This window comes from Xenopus tropicalis, chromosome 8, assembly GCF_000004195.4.
Source record: "Xenopus tropicalis strain Nigerian chromosome 8, UCB_Xtro_10.0, whole genome shotgun sequence".
Lineage (NCBI taxonomy): Eukaryota > Metazoa > Chordata > Amphibia > Anura > Pipidae > Xenopus > Xenopus tropicalis.
In genome coordinates, this window is record NC_030684.2 from 86318342 (window position 1) to 86339053 (window position 20712).

At 40.9% G+C, this 20712-nt stretch overlaps 1 protein-coding gene across 6 annotated transcripts in view; it reads right to left on the reverse strand.

The window, feature by feature from the left end:
* foxn3 (forkhead box N3) overlaps nt 1-20712 on the reverse strand; it is a 185062-nt gene that overhangs the window by 62634 nt on the left and 101716 nt on the right. For 2 of the 6 annotated variants that reach the window (XM_012968386.3, NM_001016300.3), the window contains one exon: nt 7780-8333. In XM_012968386.3, the coding sequence (XP_012823840.1) occupies nt 7780-8319 (540 nt within the window). In that variant the 5' untranslated portion in view covers nt 8320-8333. Of the gene's footprint in view, nt 1-7779; nt 8334-13875; nt 14136-15210; nt 15659-20712 lie in introns of those variants that run through there. The other 4 variants (XM_012968384.3, XM_012968388.3, XM_012968383.3 and 1 more) reach the window with 4 other exon arrangements.

Here is a 20712-nt window from a genome sequence, read left to right on the forward strand (position 1 = left end):
TCACATGGGGCAAGCCATATTCTTCATTTCCCAGGGAGCCACAACCATGTGACCTGTGCTCTAAAAAACTTCAGTCACACTTTACTGTTGAGCTGCAAGTTGGAGTTATATCACCCCCCTCCCAGCAGCCGATCAGCAGAACAATGGGAAGGTAGCAAGATAGCAGCTCCCAGTAGATATCAGAATGGCACTCAATAGTAAGGAATCCAAGTCCTGCTTGGGACTCCTTCAGTTACATGGGAGTAGGAGAAACAATAGGTTACCTGAAAGCAGTTCTAATGTGCAGCGCTGGCTCCTTCTAAAAACTCAGGCTCAGGCACAATGCACTGAGATGGCTGCCTACACACCAATATAACAACTGACAAAAAAATTATATTTTGGTTCAACAATAAAATTTTAAATGGTAGAGTGAATTATTTGCTATGTTAACAGTGTAGAAATAAAAAGTATACCATAAATATTATGACAGTATCTATTTAAGGGGCCATACCATTGTTGTTGCCCTATGGACCTGGTTAATGGAAATATTAAACAATAAATGTAAAGCAAGAGAATGAGCTGCACACACCAGGACTTGGCAAAAATATAATAAGTTTATTTAAGAAAAGAGATCCAATGTTTCGAGCACTAACTGTGCTCTTCCACAGGGTTTTTTCCCTGAGGAAGAGCACAGTTAGTGCTCGAAACGTTGGATCTCTTTTCTTAAATAAACTTATTATATTTTTGCCAAGTCCTGGTGTGTGCAGCTCATTCTCTTGCTTTATATTTTTTTGCTAGCACCCTGGGCATTTGAATTTCAATAGGGTGTGCTTCGTTTGTTCTTGTTGTAAACAATAAATGTATACAGTTTCTTCCTAGAAAACTTTCTGTGAAAAAAATCCTGGCTTAATTGTTTCAGATGTCAGAACCACCAGGGCAGAGAACAGAAAAGAAAAGGATAAATTCCATTTTCCATAACGGTTATATTTGGCAGGTATGCCATAGCTGTAGAGATTCACACTGTAAAAAATTGTAGCACTTCACACAATTGTAGTATTTTCAGTACTACACTTTTAAAGAATCATCATGGATCAGATACCTATCAGGCAGGTTTCAAGAAGCAAATGATAAAACAAGAATAACTGCATCTTTCAAGGCTCACACAACAAACAAATGAAGTCACTCTAAATTCGCATAGGAAGTCCTGTCATCTACCCTTATCCCTCATAACACAACCCTCTCAATATAATTAAGGTTTTACATATATCCAGAGGCCAAAATGCAGCTTACTGAGCAAAGATATATTTACTGAGATGTAAAATGGAATTGAGACTGAAATTTTATTTTAATCTTTTATCAGTGTTGTTGTGTTCAACCCCCCCCCATCATAATCATGTGTAACCTGCTACATGCACTGAGCAACATTGTACAGTACAAATATTCAAAAAATCTGCAACAGAAGATTAATGAATTAGGATCACATTGCCCACAATATCTGTTGATTCATTCTGATGGAAATACAGGTTTGGGATCCGTTATCCAGAAAGATCTGAATTTTATTTATTTATTTTAAAATATGATTTAATTTTAATCTGTAATAATAAAATAGTACTTTGTACTTGTTCACAACTAAGTAACAATTAATCCTTATTGAAGGCAATACAATCCTATTGGCTTTAAAAAATAATTATTTTTTAGTATGGAGAAAAGAAAAGAGCCCTTATCTGGAAAACCCCAGGTCCAGAGCATTCTTGATAACATATCCTATACCTGCACATGCTTCATTACATGGCCAAACAGTCAAGCTTAAAATAATTTTGATCCCCTAAGAAACATTCTTTGATGGAGTGGTGAAGTGAAAAACAGCATAACAAGGCAAATGTCATACTGGGAACCTTCCAAACCAGTGACAACTTAAAGTGATGACATAATCATCAACAATTTGCTGGTTCTCACTAGTCATTCCTCTTACCAGTGTCAATAATACTGAAAATACAGACAGTCCAAAATGGTATTTTAGTGTTCTTAGGGTGTTATATAATAAAAGGCACTAAGATTGCCCAGAAGCAGTAACCCATAGTAGCAAATCAGTAAGCAGCATATTCTAGTCGCCTATATAAAAACAAACATCTTATTGGCTGCTATGGGTTACTGCTCCGCTCCTGGGCAAACTTAGTGCCCTTTATTACATATGGTGGTTAGTGTGTTGCACAAATATATGCAAAATTTTAGAGGAATTTTGCCCATCTTCCAGTGCATATTCACTAGGATGATTCAAAAGGATCATGGGGGATATCTTGCAAGTAATCAATCTTAAATATCTTTCAGGAAGGATCATTTTCTAGCTTGTACCTTGTCTACCAGGACAAAATTTGCTCCTCACCAGACCAAGTAGTTGCTAAATAGATCTATTCAGCTCATTTCACACTAAATGCTGTACTAGCACTGTTAGGAGCAAATGATAACTAAAAACAGAAAGCAAATGTAATTATTGCATTATAAACAGTATTAAAACAACAGACAACGATTAAACTAAGAAAATTCCAAATATTACTAAAAAGAAAGACAACCCCCATTTTTTATTTGCTAAGCAAGAAGAAAACAACAACCTTTCAGTGGATCTCTCAGACAAAAATATTTCTAAATAAATGATGATCTATAATTGTTCAGTACCATCTGCTGAAACTGGTGCATGTCCTTAATAGGAACAACAATGGAAGCAGAACATGTGTTTATGCCATAGGAGACAATTGGTTTCTCACCACTGTTTTTTTGCCAAGGAAAAAAGGCACTAACTGAGCAGGTTCAGTCGTAGTAATTAAGTTGTTTAGTAGTATGCATATAAGTCATATGTTCTTGGAAATACTCTTATAAGGTAGTGATAAAATGCAACTAGCAGTTAAACGGGGTGACTTTGTAGTATTTATAACAGAGTAGCACACTAGTACCCACGTTTGTCCATAAAGTATTAAAAATGTTGCATACTTTCAAGTCAAGACAGAAATATTTTATATTGGCAACTCATCAGCTGGCTGTCGCCTCAACAAACAAATGACAAAAATAAATTAAAAAAAGTTAGCCATATAACAGCAGCCTGAGGGCAGCATATTCAACAACATCCCAATTTCTAGGGCAAAATACATAGTGCAATCCAAGTTTTTCTGTCTGTCCCCTGCACATTAAAGGACATGTAAGCCCCACACACAAACATTTAATAAGTGAACCAGTGTGCCTCTTTGAAATCTTTCAATACCTGCTATACTGGTTGTCCAGAGGTTAGGGAGGCTGCAACATCTCCTTATCACTTAGATTTCCTTCTCCTCGTCCCCCTCCCTCAGGAATTTGCTTTGACTTATGGCTTGTGGGCATGCTCAGTTGTTCTCCTAACAAGGAGCTCAGCTCAAACAAAGCAGAACTTTGCTGAATAAAGGTCTTTGTGTGTGTATGCTGTTTGCAGATTTAAATGTATCTGATTATGTATCAGAGGAAAAATGGCCACAGGGTGAAAGCTGCTATTTGCTTTAGGAAAATGTGATGGTGCTGGCAAGCGGAGGGGATATATGCAGTACAAATAATGCCATTTGGGTGGGGGAGACATGCCCAACTGATATACACTATAGGCAAATGTAGGCTTTACAGGCCAAAAATGACAAGTTTTTATTTTATAAACCCTGTAGGATCTGTGTGATCTGCCAGCATAGAAAATGCTTAATGTGACATTAGCCTCAATGTCATTGAAGATTTATTAAGTTATAATAGAAGCAAAATAAGCCAACATTGGGGCAGACACATTACGCATAGCACCCCAGAAAAGAAACAATGCAAGGGTCCCTGGTCATTGACCCACCTCCTAAAGCTGCCTTGGCCCTGTGTATGGGGGTTGGCACACTGCAATGTCAAGAGACTGCACTCAAAATTGGAAGTTATCAAAATATGGCACATCTTCTTGGCATAGGAAGGCCTTATTGGAAACATCTGAAATAGCCCCACAAAGTTAGCTGTCCGTGCAAAAGCATTATAAGCTATATGCCACTCCCTTCAACATATATTATCAGTCCCATGACTTGTATGAAGTAGCTACATGGGAGTAGGAGAAACAATAGGTTATCATGTTCTTGGGCATTACACATTTTAGCATCTACAGGCTAAGAGAATGCTCAGTTAATGTGAATATGTCACTAGATTTTGCCACCATGTCTTAATGCTTGGTTTAGGGCCATGGCAGACGGGGAGATTAGTCGCTGCACGACAAATCTCACTTGTCGCGGGCGACTAATCTCCCCGAAATGCCACCCACCGGCGAGAATGTAAATCGCCCATGGGATCGCATATGCGGCGCTGCGTATGCAATCCCACCGGCGATTTACATTCTCACCAGTGGGATGGCATTTCGGGGAGATTTGTCGCAGGCAACTAATCTCCCCGTCTGTCACGGCCCTTAGCTGTATTTGTTTATGCAGTAAAAATTTATAAGTGTAAATCCCTTTAGCCATGCAAATGATTGCACAATACATGGGGTGTATTTTCATGAACAAACTACATTTGCCAGAACTCAATACAAAGTGAAAAAGTTCCAAGGCATAGGTATAATCCCTTTATGCATGCAGCAATAACAGACAGACAGGACCCAAAAATCAATATTCTGCATGCAGAAAGAACAGAAGAAAACAGGTTTTAGAACACAAAATCAATCTTTAAAGCTGTCAGCAATATAGCTGATATACCTTAAAGCAAAGTTTCAGCAAGCAGCACTGGAAAAAAACAGCTGTCTCAGCATGGGAATAGTATTTTTCTGGCCCAGCCCCCACACAGAACCAGCCAAAACTGCGATATTTATCTCTATGTCTAAATCATTCCCAAAATCCTCTTGCTATCACTAGCTGGTCTGTGGATTGCACAACATTACTGCAATTCCATAAACAGCACTGCAACAAGGGTTACAGGCTCGCAGCTAAACACACGCACCAACTGCCACATCACTAACTCTGTTCCTATGGCAACTGGTTACTTTCCATATCAACTGTGAGCATGTTTCCATGGGAACACATATACAAAAAAAATTCCTCTCTCCGCAGCAGAGGACCAGATGGCAGAGGACTTGGAAATTCACGGGCAAAAGGGACAAACAGGGGGATAGCAGAGAGAATAACTGTGTCTTTCAAGGCTCACACAACAAACACATGAAGTCATTCCAAACTCACCTATAGGCAGTTCGGTCATCTACCCTTATACCTCATATAACACAACACTTGCTATATAATTACAGTTTTAAATATATCCAGAGGACTAAATACGGCTTACTGAGCAGATATTTACTGAGATGTAAGGAGTAGCCAGAGGCTAGAATTTCTCAAATGGATTTGAGTCTGGACTTTTTCTTTTTAAATCTTTTATCAGTGCTGTTGTGTCTATCTCTCACCCCCCCCCCCCCCCCCCCCATAATCATGTGTAACCTGCTACATGCTACATGCACTGAGCAATGCTGTACGGTACAAATATTTTAAAGATCTGCAAAACCTGCAGAGGAAGAATGATGAATAATATTTAAAAAGTCTGATTTATTGATTTCTTTGCTTCACTGTTGTTTATAACCCGCTGGGATTTGGGATTGCTGGAAAATGTAAGAATGGAGAGGAAAATCCTCCACTGACCACCAGATAGAAAACAAACAATGTAAAATATGTGTCATGGATACTTTCCCATGAACCTGTATAGGCTAGACAACTTCTGCTTAACCCAGGGTTTTATTTGAATATCTTGCAATATTCACTGTCAGCCAATGTACTTTAAGCCCTGTCTTTCATCCTGCTAAAAAGATGAAGGGTCAGAGATGGAAATCTAGCTTTCTAACTTGCACTATTGTGACTAATCTATTGCCAATAAAATGCCCGAGTAGCTTTTCTTCTCCTTTTAATAAAAACTGCTTCTGAAAAATGTGTCACTACAAATCAACAAAATGTCTATAATTTCCTAAACCAATAAATAATCTGCATCTTATATACCCAGTTCAGCTTTGGAGCTGTGATAATTATTATTTACTATTTAAGTTTATTTATAAAGCAATAACACATCATTGTGTTTACTCAAGACTGTTCTTTGAAACAATGAAATGAAAGCAAAACGCAAAATAAAATCTAAGATGTCAGCTCTGTGGAGGTTTTTTTTTGTGCATGCACATGCCAAATATGTAAAAACAAAGTGTCAGCATATATACAGTACAGTGTTTGTGTCTCAATTTAGGATTCATACACTATGACAGAACCCATAAATGTGTCCCCATGATGCGGTGGAGTTCAAGTCCTTTACTCCCTTTAATACAGTAACATATCTTAACCTACACAACAGCTGAAGGGCTTACAAGTTAGACATCTTGGATGAGTATACTGAAAACAACACAAACAATTGCTTTAGAATGTTTGAATTTTAACATTTCTTTTCTTCATAGGGTCCCACTTATGCTGGAGTCCCAAGACCTACCCTATTACTGATCCTGCCATCAAGTTGCTATACAAATATTACACTGTCTGTGAATGGCAAGAATACTAGTTCAACAAGATGAATGTGAAGGCCATTGCTTTCACTTACAATTCCAATTAAAATTAGCAGATTGTGATGAAAGTTTTCATTTCATAATGTCTCACTGAAAACACTGATTCAGTGGACATGGTGTGAACACAGTGCTGCAATGTAAGGGAAGTTACCTTGCCATCAATAGAAGTTTGAAGTTTAGCTTTTAACAGCACAAGCTGTAAATTCATGAATTTAGAAACTTGCCATTGTGGCTTTGCATTCACTCCTAAGGTCAGTAGAATGTAATCTATAAAAACATGTTGATAAGAACTAGCTTTGTTTAATGATCACAATGTACATGCATATCTATTACTTGCAAAGCGAATGTTAAAATAAATATTGCCATACACGGGCCCAGACCGAGTAGGCTACTTGCCTAATCTGCAGCTTATACACCCAGTTCAGTTTATTAGCTCTGATAATATTATTTATTATTAACGTAGCAACATATTCTACAGCACTATTTAATAAAGACACAGCCCATGTGTGTATCGGGTCTACCATTAGGAAGCCATAGCAATATCTAGCTAAAAATCGCCCAGCTATCAATCGGGTAGGTCAGAAGAGGAGCACACTTGTCTGACAAGTCTCCGTAGGCCTCTCTATATAATCTGATTATTGACCAGGGGCCAATGATTGAATCAGTTTGATTTGGCCCTGCACATGGCTGGCCAAATCAGGCCCAAATCTGCTCGTGTATGGTCATCTTAAGATTGTTTCTTAAAGGGGTATTTTAAAGGAACAGTAACACCAAAAAATGAAAGTGTATAAAAGTAACTAAAATATAATGTGCTGCTGCCCTGCACTGGTAAAAGTTGTGTGTTTACTTCAGAAAGTCTACTATAATTTATATAAATAAGCTGCTGTGTAGCCATGGAGGCAGCCATTCAAAGGAGAAAAGGCCCAGGCACATAGCAGATAACAGATAAAACACTATTGTATTCTACAGAACTTATCTGTTATCTGCTATGTAACCTGTGCCTTTTCCCTTTTTTTCCAGCTTGAATGGCTGCCCCCGTGGCTACACAGCAGCTTATTATATAAATTATAGTAGTGTTACTGTAGCAAACACACCAGTTTTACCAGTGCAGGGCAACAGTGCATTATATTTTTATTACTTTAAAGCTCTTTCATTTTTTGGTGTTACTGTTCTTAAATATGTGCAGTTAAATTTGTGCATGCTTATTTGCTCTTTATTGTACATTTACAGTAGCAGTACAATCAGCTTACCTGACTTCTGTCTTTATCCACTTTCTTAAAACACTTATTTAAGGATAGATTATGCCTGACAGAGTTCTTCCAACCCGTTGGAGCATTGGCAAAGTAAGGAAAGTGTTCTAGGATCCAGTTGTAAATATCCTTTACTGGCAGTCTCTTGGTGGGAGAGTCCTCGATGGCCATAAATATGAGACAACTGAAAGAATATGGGGGTTTGCAGTTTGGGTTCTGCTTAGCGTCATAGGGCATGTCTGACTGAGCAGGTGAAGGAGGGGTGTCATCATCAATGTCCTGAACTGGACTGACACTTCGTAAGACAGTGTCCCCAAAACTTTTAAGCAAATTCTTGCTCTCGTGCAACCAGTTCAAATTTGTTAGTTCCTCATCTTCCATTCCCCCTTTCTCTTTATTGATTTTCACAGCAGGTGGTGGAAAGTCTAAGTCATCATCATCGTGGAGTGGGTTGGATAAAGTGCTACTCCTGTAACACTGGCTAGAAACACTTATTCCTGTGCTCTCTGGCTTCTTACTAGGAGGCATGATTGGACCCATTTAGGCAAAGACTCCTGTGAGATAATGAAAATGTGCAAAATTAGCTATGGCAGAACTGTTTAAAACCCAATACATAAATACATAGATAACAAACACTTTCATACATGCCGAAATACTTATAGAAACATAAAGAACCAGAAGTAATCTGGTACACAGTTACTGTATGAAATTCCAAAAGAGTATGAATACACACATACCCCGTTATGAATATGGGAATCCAACAACTTATGAGTACTCACTTACTCCCCAATAAAAAAGAAATTCAACAGAACATGAACACATACTTACCTTGTTATGAATAGGGGAAGCCAACAAGGCATACGTGGTCACTTTCCCGACTTAATAAGAAAGTCAATAGAACAAATGTAACCCCAGGAGGTTGCCAAATATCTCTGATCCAATTGTTTGTGCAAAAAGCATGTAAAGCACATTTGTAGCTTTATGAAAAGCCAGAATGCTTTATGTTGCCAAAGTGCATAAATGGAGAGTGAGCAGGGATCATTTAATAAAACTGGGCAAATCTGCCTCCATAATAAGCAACAGACAGATATGGTTAAGCTAATGGTTGATGCTATGGGATTGTGCACTGGGGTAAATTACCTAGTACTATTTACCCCAGTGCACAATCACCAGTATTAGTTGCCCCAGTAAGAGCCCCAGTGTGTTCTCTAGGACAAGCCATGATAACATTAGTTCATTAGTACTGTATCTTGCAGGAAAAGGCTGGCTGCTTTTGTGCAATTTAATGGGGCCAGTAACACCAAAATATTGTAATACTTAAGTCACCCCAAATTGCTGTAATAGGTAAAGCACACCCCTAGTTTTTGCAAAGCTTCAGCTAAATTTTTTTTTTTTTTTTAATATCTCTTCATTTGATTTTTAAACATTATATTACAGATAATAAACAAAAAGTAAAAACCAAAACAAACAAGGAAGAAAAAAGGAACTACACAATTAAATACGCATTAACCATATCAGTGACAAGTCAATATGCAGTAATATGTTGAGGTGGTATATTGACAAAATAAGTTGCAAGAATTTGCCTTTCAGAAGCTAGAGAAGAGTTTGTATTATTTTTGTGTATAATGTGGATTGTTTCCTGAGGTTCTAGTTGGCGAAGTTCTCAAAATATGAACTTTCCATGGTCAGGCAGTGCGGAGACTGGCTTGACTAGAAATGTAACGTAGAATTATTTTTACAAAATGCTCCATAGCAGCAGGGAGATAGGGCAACAGGCAGCTTGCATTCTTCAACCAGAAGTCAGCTTAGTAGTGGAGGACCTTCAGCAACAATGTTTTTTTTTTTATTAGTGTCTGCAGTTTACCTATTGCTTCGGATAGCTTTAGTGGTAATGTTGTGAGCATAAATTTCAACTGCAGATGCTGAGAAAAAGTGCTGATGGTCCTCCCATACAAAGCTAACTTTGGTTTGGCATGCACAGAATGCGAGCTGCCCAATGCCTGATCACCTTTTTGCTATTGAGCAGTGCCGTTCAACTTCTGTGATACAGAGGGCCGGAATTTTTCTGGCCTACATGGTGGAGGGCGATAATGGAAGCCAGTTTTCACCACTCCCACTTTTTAAACCACACCTATGTTATCACAAGAGCTTTTAAGATCATACCCACATTAATGGTGGTAGTGCATCAAAAACACAAATACAGTAGTTAAAAATGTCTGATGCTCACTGCAGGGATATCAGCCTTCTTTCATATTTGAAAGTAGTTTATTATGTCATATTAAAACATAAACTTACATCCATATGGTTCCCCTGTGGATAGAATAAAGTATGGCACACACAGGCAGCATAGGGCAGGCAGAGTATGGCACACACAGGCAGCATACAGTGACACAATGTTGGCACTGCTCCTACAGTCTCAGGTGTGAACAGGTGAACAATGTGGGCGCTTACAGTCTGAGCCTGATTTGTGAACAATGCAGAGGCTAAAAGGTGTGTACAATACAGTGGCTTACAGTCTGAATCTGAGGTGTGAAAAATGCTGGGGGGCCCCCGGCAGTCAGCACTGCTATAGAGCATTATGTAACTATAATTTTAACTAAAGCTTTAAAAAAAAAAGGCGTACATCAGTTTAAAATTGGCTTTATTACAAAATATTTTGGTGTTACTGGTCCTTTAAGGGAAGCACATTCAATAGGCATTTGACATAACTCAAAAATGGTACCATGTTAGCTAAAGGAAAGCCAATAGAAGCAGATACTGTAGATACTAAAAACAGCCTAGAGACCATGACTGATTTTAAGGCTGATGCCACATGGGGCTGATTCTTGGCCTTCAGAAAAACGAAGGCAGGCCGAGAATCAGCCCCTCCGCTGGTATCAGCATCCTACCTTGCCTGTACCCGGAAGCATTGTGTCCATCCGGGTGCTGGCATAAATGATGGATATCAGCTTGAAGTGCAAACTCTCACATTTTTTTGCTGATCTCTGCCATGTGTGCCTGCACCTGGGCAGACACAATGCTTCTGGTTGCAGGAAAGGTAAAGGGGCTGATTCTTCTTGGCCTGCATTTTTCCCACAGACCGAGAATCAGCCCTCTGTAGCATCAGCCTAAGAATACAAGCTATTGCCAATTATCCCATCATGTGTCTGTATAGGCTTCCTACAGGTCCTCCCATGGTCAAAAAACATACATTCAAGTTACTAGGCTCTTGAGGAGACTAACCCTTGTGCATGTTTGGATGTTCAACATTGCCTGTAAACACTGGAGAATACTCCAGTATTACATAAATACATACATTGTTTCTATTACAGCAAAAGTTGTTCAACTTATTTAATGTTTGTTTAATAGTGAAATCAACCCATGAAAACACAAATGTGTACAGGTATGGGATCCCTTATCCGGAAACCCATAGCCGATAAAGGCTAGCGATATAGCCGAAACGTTAGTCTCCTCAATAAACACCATATTAATTCTATAAGTCCAGTGAGTGCGGATCTCTTTGCTGCTGTGATATATATATATATATATATATATATGTGTGTGTGTGTGTATGTCCAGGAATTAGTAAGCACAAACAAACCGCACTCACAGGACTTGTATGAAGCAAAGAAAATGGTGTTTAATTCAGCGTTTCGGTTTAGACTCAAGCCATCACACATACATACACACATACACAGTCACATATATTTGTTTTTATGGAGTATCATGTTCAGATTGTGCAGAAAAACCATCTATCCTAGGACTCTCCATAGATGATTTGATATTTGTACAAGTACTGCCCTTAGCACAGGGGACACATTACCCTGCTGGTACATCTTTCAAACACTGCTTGGTCTGCAAACGGAAGCTCTTGGTCCCAAGAGCCTCTAAACAATAAAATTATATTATAGTTGACAGTACAGTAATTTAATTGTACTGTTGCTATAACAACATGATTCTCTCTATTCTGAGTAATTTTTTTATGTGCCAGTAACGTCTCTAAGAGACTGGCAAACACTCAATATTTGTTGTATCACCTCTTTTCATTCCAATAGAGGTAACCATCAAATATATCCTCTCAGATCACCTTGCTCGTCTCCCCAAATGCTATGCATCGAAATCTGAATCTAAAAAAACAGCTAAGCACAGGAAGCAGATTGTGTCCTCGCTAACATTTTCCTCTTCACAACAGTTCACTTCTCAAAAGTTGCCAAGACACAGTTAATTAAGTCAGCTAAACACTGTATTTAAAATACTTGAATACTGCTGCAAGGTGATGTGGCAAAGGCCTACATCAATTCATGTTATTTCTTAAGAACTGGAATTAGCACTCATTACAATCAAGCTCAGCAAAGGCTGGAAAGTGTGGGAGCCATAGGTCACCACCAAATAAGAACTCGTATTTACTTCTTGTGCTGGTATTCTATGCACCAGAAGAACCTTAAAATTTAAGTCATATAAACATAACTAAAAGGAATACACTGAACTGAAGCTTTATGCACAAATGTAGCAAGTTCTAACACAGCACAAACAAAGCAAATCATGCCTAAACAGTCACAACCCCAAGCTACAAGGAAGTTTTGTCCCTTGCATTACCTTGTGAATCTGAATGTGAATCTGTTGTGTAGCAAGAATGTAGGACATGTGTGACAAATTCACAGCCCTCCAGCTGTTGCAAATTACCAAGTCTGGCATACAAGACAACTTCTGACTGTTAAGGGATGATGGGTGATAAGGTTCAATTTCAGCAGAAGGGCAGATTAACCAGAGACTGTCCCTTAAAAATATGCATCACGGTTATTTTTAAATATAAACAATATATCCTAACAGATTTAATAAAAGAATACAGAAAAAAGAAAAGAATAAATCCAACATACTAAGGGATAATAATGAAAATTATCTGCATTCAGATATTCCAAAACTGTAATAATTTGGAGCAAAAGGGAACAGCATCACTGATCTCATTAACACCTTGGCTACCTTGTGAAGGGCTGCAAATCCCCCCAGCACTTCCAGGGTTATTTATCTAAACATGCAGACACTAGCTCAACGCAGATGAGTAAATGTTTAAGGAGTCCCAATCACATTAGCAGCTGCCCTGCCATCTCAAAACTTTTCTCCTCCCCCTCCTCTGTTCTCTCTGTTTACAGGTTTCCAAACACAAAGAGCAAGTCAGGGGGAGCCATCCCTCCTATTCAGCTTGTTTTATGGAGGATAAAAAGTGCTGGAGTTTGTGCAAACATAGCACTTCATCAGCAGTAAATAAAGAAGCTTTAAAGGCAGACAGTTTAGCAAGAGGCTGTCTGCTGGGACAAGGCAAGCTGAGAGGGAACTGCACTATTAACTTCATATTGCAACATGCTTTGACTGTAAGAAGCACTGAGACCCAGCTGTTAGGATTGGCTGAGCGTTAAGTCAATCCCTGTTGCTAGGAAACATCAAACCAGATCTTCCTACTCTACTTCTTCAAGAGAAACAAGGCTTTTCTTGCAAGCTAAAATTAGGCATCAGCAACTTGTGGCCTTCCTGATGTTGTTGCACTACGTCAATCCCACGTCCCAGAAAGCCAACTTTCAGTTTCCTTAACAGATTTAGGGCACAAATCTGGGCATCCCTTATATTGATGACATAGGTTGCTGCATAAGTGCATATATTCAGGCATGCACATCACCCTTGTGTACTTCATCATGAGATATGTAACGTAAGCAGCTCATAGTCTGTTTGCAATGAGTCCCTGGCCTTGTGTGAGCTTGGTGTACCCCATGAATGGTTAATTCCCCACATTAGGGTGCTGCGCTCGGTGCCAACCTTCAGTCTTTATGAAGTAACTTTCCATATTTAGTTGTGACATCAGAAAGCGCACTGGTGACTGACAACTCCGCTAACCAACATGTTTTGCAGCGGCTACGCACTTCCCACGGCCAGGGAGTGACACAATGGCACAGAAAGCTACTAACCCAGCTGGATAAACCTATGAAGTTTAGAGTTGTCAGTCGGCGATCAGTTAGCAGATCACGGACGATCACTTGCCCATTAACCCTTCCCAAAACGATCCCAGGGTGGATCGGATGACTTCCTGCCCCCAGCATGAGTAAAGCCAACGAAACCTTTACATACCTGCAGTGGAAAGTTCAGCCCTTCCCCGCCGTCATGATCCGACAAAGTTTGCCAGCCCGCGGGCACCGGACACGTGGGCTTGTGCCAGCCCGGAGCGCAGTGGGGAGGGGAGAGGGAGGAGGGGGGAGGCTGGGAAGCTAAAGAGCGAGAAATTGTTTCCACTGCAAACAAAAAGCCACACATGCCCAGAGGGGAGAAACGTGGGCAGGGCGTCATCCGAGGGGAGGAGAGACACTGGGGGAGGAGAGGGGCGCACGCATACAGGGGGAGAAGGCAACCAAGGTGAAGGGGCTGAGGGCGGGAGCCACACTAACGCCCCGGCTCTGAAGAGGTTAAATGGCTAGGGCTCGACCTCTTTCCCTCTCTGGTGGCAAAACAGTACACATAGATGGCAATGAAAAACATTATATAATGGCACTATACATGAAGCAAAACCCAGCGCAGACCCTTCATAGACAATGTGCCCGTATGCTCTCAATCCCAAGGTGCCCGCGTATTGTGCCCGCTGTGCCAGAGTACTTACAGTACTGGAGTGCCTGTACCAGCCATTGCTAGCGACTCTGTATTCGAGTCTCAATATTATCGGCTTTGCCAGCGCCCACCGCGTTTAATACAGCCAGCGAAGTGGCTTTAAGCATGTGGTGCTGGGTAGTGCGCACTCAGTGGGTCCTGTATCCTGGGCTGTGCCACTAATGTGCCCCATGACTTATACCGGGTACCAATAATGCATGAGCCCATCCTAGGGCCCGGTAGTTAAATGCAAACCTATACCAGAGTGCCTCTCTGCCCCTACACACACACCTATTGGTTAGCAGTAATGTCACTGTCACCTCCATGAGTGCCACTGGGCTCCCAGGCACGTTCAAGGGTGGCAATAATAGCGATGTAAAATTTTGCAGATGTGCCACAGGTGTACAAATAATGCCAAGGTAAAACCTACACAGGAGTCCTAGGGTACCAATACACAAGCGACAGTCTCAGGTCAGCAATAGTGACAGAGTGTACATGTGCCCGGTCACAACACTGCCAATGTGCATGCTGCCCTGCACTAATGACAGTCACCTCCTGTCTAAAGTAGCAAAAGTGCCATTGTACATGCCAAAGCAGCACTAGCAGCCTAATCCTAGGATAATAGAATGAACACACAGCACTGACGGGGTGCCCTTATTGTACAGTAGGTCGGCACTACACAGGTTACAATAGCAGTTCGTGCTTACGCCAAAGCCAGCAGTTTGGCCACAGACCGGCCGCTGCAATACAGCCTATACCCCTAACCGCAGGCTTGTGCAACACTGGTGCTAGCCCCACAGTTCCGCTAATCAAAGCGCTACTTACTGGGCATTTGCGCTAAGACAAGAATCCCGGAAGTGGTAGCCAATTCCTGAGACTCCTCCGGGAAAGGTATATTCCTATGTGGCACAACTCCCTTCCGCACAGATTAAAGATTTCAAACGCTCCACTGAGACTTGAAGTCCTCCTGCTGATCCCTTTGAGAAAAGGCCAGGTCCAAGCAAGTAGATCCGGGCTGGGCGACAAGGTAGGGGTGCAAGAGAAGCCCATCCATTGCTACAGCACTGACCCCAGTCCTACGCAGGGCACTTTCCTTATCTCATAGCCATTTTGTTTGGAGACTTTACCCAAGTCAGCAGCCCCACAGGATCCTCCCATATTCACACCCAGTCCAGAATAGCTATACGAGGCTCAGCCACTGGATCCCGCTGCTGCTGTGGGATGTGCAGCTGGGGGCAGGGCCGCGCCACATACACCGAGCCTCAATGTGCGGCGGGAGAGCACTAGCAACAGTGGAAAACGGGCAAAAATGGTTCTAAGAGAATTAGAGTTCCCACCTAATGACTGGATAGGAGGAGGAGGCCTCTGGCTCCATGGTTACACCGCCAAGTTTAGCGAGCGCTGTTATCGCCTGTAAAGCACTATTGATCATTAGAACGGCTCTGTACTAGCTCACACGTTCTGGCTAACACAGTGCCCCTAGCCTGAGTGCCCCTAGTCTGAAGGCCCCTAGTCTGAGCGCCCCTAGCGCCTGAGCGCCCCTAGTCTGAAGGCCCCTAGCACCTGAGCGCCCCTAGTCTGAAGGCCCCTAGCGCCTGAGCGCCCCTAGTCTGAAGGCCCCTAGTCTGAGCGCCCCTAGTCTGAAGGCCCCTAGTCTGAGCGCCCCTAGTCTGAAGGCCCCTAGTCTGAGCGCCCCTAGTCTGAGCGCCCCTAGTCTGAGCACCCCTAGTCTGAAGGCCCCTAGTCTGAAGGCCCCTAGTCTGAGCGCCCCTAGTCTGAAGGCCCATAGTCTGAGCGCCCCTAGTCTGAATGCCAACACTTTCATTCCAGCACTTCCTCTTTGTTCTTGTGTGGTGCCAACATCATGAGACACTGGCCCTAATGATTCCTTGCACTGGGAGGAATAAAGAACAAATCTAGAAATGGTGTTTAAAACTGTTGCTCAACAATACCCAAGTTTTGTTGGGCAACAAATCCCAGCATACTCAAACATATTAAGGGGCCGATTCGCTAAAGGTCGATAGCGCTTATCGCATGCTTTTTTTGCGTTAAAAAGCATGCGATAAATAAGTACCAATTCATCAAAGTCATTTCGCATGCAGAAAAAAAAGCATCATTGCAAAGCGTTATTTCTATTGCATCGCGTTAATTAGCAAATAGAAATAATATTAACGCATGATTCACAAACACATATGAAGCGTTAAACACGCTAAATATCACATTAATATGTGTGAATATTAACACCTACTTGGGGTAGGCGGTACTTTAAGAAAATTGCGGTTCGTGAGCTTTTGGCAACACAACATGGACTTTGCAGTGGGATTTTTCCAAGTATGTGTTGGCCCTAGGAGTCATGCATCCTCCAGTTTTCTGGGAAATGGTCATTTTCAGAACAGTAGTTTTCAGAAAGTAACTGCTATGTGCGTAATAGCGTGCGCTAATATGGTGGGTATGGCTAATATAGCATGCGATTTTTCACATGCGGCGGAAATTATTGCGAATGCGTTAAAATATCGCGTAAAATCGGTCATCGCAAGTTAAATAAGGCAAAGAACATCGCTTCTTCATTATGACACGTGTCCTTTTAGTGAATCAAGCGTTAAGTTGCAAAAAATAAGAAGCAATAACCTTTTTAAGGCATGCTATAAATAGCGCTCGTTTTATCGACCTTTAGTGAATCGGCCCCTAAGAGTTAAGACAACTGGGAGCTGTAATTAAGAATGTTGTGGTTCTTACATTTGTACATTCTTGTATGTATGTATGTATATCTTTATTTATAAAGCGCTTCTTATGTACACAGCGCTGTACAGTAGAATACGTTAATACAAACAGGGTGTTAAGATAATAGATAAATACAAAGTATAATAATAAATACAGATAAATACAGCTGCAATAAGTTAAGAGTCGAGGACACAAGAGGAAGGAGGTCCCTGCCCCGTAGAGCTTACAATCTATATTCTTATAACTATACTGCTCCTTAAACTCTTTAATTCTTATTTTTCCACTTCTTATACTTTTTTTTAGCTCTAAAGAGCCAGCAAGGCTATTTACTCAAAAGGATATTTTGAGGAAAATTCTGCATTCCATGTGTATAGCAGACATCTATGTTCTTTGCTCACATGATCTCTTTGAAGGCCTAAAAGTGGCAAAACACTCAAAGATCTGCTTGTTCGGCAAGGTCGCCAAATGAGCATATTTATCCCCAATATGCCCACCTATTAAGATTTTCAGCCAATGGAGCATCAGATAGACCTTTCAGAGGGCCCCCATACACAGGCCGATAAGCTGTTTTTACTAGCCCATGTATGGCCACTCTTAGGCACATATTTGTTTTTTAGCAACTGAACAGCAACTGGTCCTATCTTCTGATGTAGGGGTAGTTTATTTTTACTTTTGTTTACTTCCTACTGTTAGTAACTTTTCTATTGATCCTTATTTTGATGTCTTTTTAATTATTTGCATTACTCTTCTGTTTCTTTCCGGTTTTCAAAATGAGAGCCACTAACCCTGCCAGTCACACACTATTGCTCTGTGAGGTTACAGTTTTTGTTATGTCTCCTTCTATTTAGGCCTGTTCTATTTATCTTCCAGTCTTTCATTAAAACCACTTCCTCGTTTCTAGGGTAAACTCAACCTTAAATCTGTTAATACTCTTGCCTGACAGACCCAGAAGGAGTGACCAAGCTAGGGAGCATTGATGAACAAGTGTCCAGCTATATAATTATGGAAAATAATGATACAGAGAACTGTTGCACAATCAAATCTAACCCATTCAACCTTTAAAAAAAAATCAGGTTTTGGCCCTCAGCCTTCCAGTCAGCCCTGCTATGAAGTATATTTAGCAAGTGCTGCTTTCTAATATGAGTACATTGCCACCAGCAATAATGTACCAAGGCGCCATCCCTCCCTATATACCCTTACAAATGTCAGAGCATATGCCACAATTCAGCTCCAGTTACATACACTTATACCCTCTTTTTATGGTAGAGAAACATTGGAAAGAAAGTTAAAAGTCTTACACCACACAAAAACAGCTCCTGATTTCATGTCATTCTTGAGTACTAAAACTAAGATATAATTGCACAAATGGCCTGCAGCCAAATTATATTAGAAATTATCCAGGTGTATCAAGCAAATCATGAAAACTGAGTTGAAAAAAAAGAGCAGAATACAGAGCATTTGTGATTCTTCTCTAAGGGATATGCAGAGTACAAGACCCAGGAGATCAGAGAATCTGCCAGATTCTAATAGTACAACCAGGAATTAGCATTTAGCTACAAAATTGCACTTCAGGCTGCTATCAGACTACATACACTGAATAGTTAGAAGAATGGCTGCATGTTTTCTGGCTCATTCAAGAACTAAATTGGTAATGCAAGTTAAAAATATCAATTGCCTCTTTGAGACAGTAAGGGAAATCCTTTCTAAAAAGTTATTTGTCACTATTATATTTGTGGGCTGGAGTGTACTTAGACCATGAAAATCTTTTAGACAGCAACATCTGGCCTATTGGTTGCAGTTGGACAGCTTTTACATTCTTCAAAGACTAGCAGGATTCTAGGTAAGTTTTTCCTTAAGGGTCTTTTCTCATGAAAAAGTCCTTATGGCAACACTGAGAATTAGTGTCTGACTGGAGTTCTTTGAGCCTACCAGAAGTGTACCTTAAGGCCCCCTCCTGTTACTGAATGTTGCCCAACGGTCTCTGCCACACATACCATGTCTAACACGTCTTGTAGCACCATTGGACTGGTAGCAGGGAGCAGAAAAGTGGCTGCAAGACAGACCTGAGTCCAGTACCCAGAAGCACAGAAGTCGACCACAATGTTTACCAGTATCCAGTTACCAAATTGCAGACAGTGGGTAATTGGGCTGGTGATCCTGGGGATAAATCACAGTGACTCCTGAAGAATCTGAGTCTGAGTTGCCATGACTCTAGTAGAATAGTGAAGAAAACTGCAAATATAACTTTGGCATTTAAAAACACTTACTAGAGACAATCAGGCATATCAAAACTACTCTCAAGACAACCAAAAAGATAAACTCAGTCATCCTGGGATTTCCCTATATTCTATATTGTGTATTAACCTTTCCAGCCAGCTAGCATGCCCTCTGCCTGCACTGTATTAGTACAGTCAGTGAGGGGAGAGAGCAGTTCGTTCTATAGGGACAGCCTTGCACTGACAAAAAGGAGCTGGAGAGACTGGAGCTGTGAGCTCAGCAGATCTGTGCTATTTACTGTCAGACTCGGCTTTCAGCTGGCAGGCCTGAATCATAGGAAACCGCTGTAGTGAGTTTGCTACTCTGCGTATGACTTCTGACTGCTTTCCAAACTGAAAGGTTACAGTCAGGTCAGAGATTCCACTTGCCCAAACTTAGACATCTTGACATAGTCATGGGAGCAGCAATATCAGAATAGAAATGAATTACAGAAAGAACAGGCTCCTTTTGGCAAAAATATATTGTGGCCTCTGAGCTCACGTAGCTGTGTCATGAAGCCAACAGTCAAGTTTGATTTAGTGTAAGCCCTTCAGAGCAAGAGTAGGTCACTCCCAGAACACTACAGCTAGATATATATGTTATTGTGTATGTAGAAAAGAAATACAATGTAACTACCATTTACTAAGTTGATAACATAACCGAGTTCTTATTGTAAAACAGAAGTGCAACATGCTAACTGCTTGCCTACTACAGTCTGCTTCCTCTTGTTAAAACATGAACTTCACATAACATTAGCTGTGCTTTAAAGAGAGTATATGAAAAAAACTGCAAAGATACTCTACACTTGTAACTTTTATTCCCCATTTGTGCAATGTAACACTATTTTGAATGATGACGGAATGCTTGTTGATACCTAGGACCTTGATGGTGTTTACCTAACTTGGACTCGACCAGTTGCAACCCCTAGTACAGCATGCATTACATGGGATTCTCTCAGGTGGTCCCTGGCTATATTGGTGGAGGAATGGTTAACCAGACTGACACACATTCAACTGATCTTTCAATAACCTGAGCACCTGAGTTCTTGATCACATACAGTCTGTTAGATGTTACTTCACATCGTCAACCAATCTGTATTTTGGTAGTTCTTCCCCAGATGATTTTGGGCATAAGCAAAATATTACAGGTGAACTAGTCCCCAGCACTAGAAAGATGCTCACATTGGTGCTTTACTCCAGAAATCACTGAGCCCAACATACTGGCTGGTGACAACACGGGGTACTAACCCTTTTGATCTGCTCAATGAAGCCCAGACAAGTCTACCACATACCTTAAGCCTAACTCTCCTAGAATTAGCTATTGCAGAAACTTTCTCCTCCTTCTCCTAGT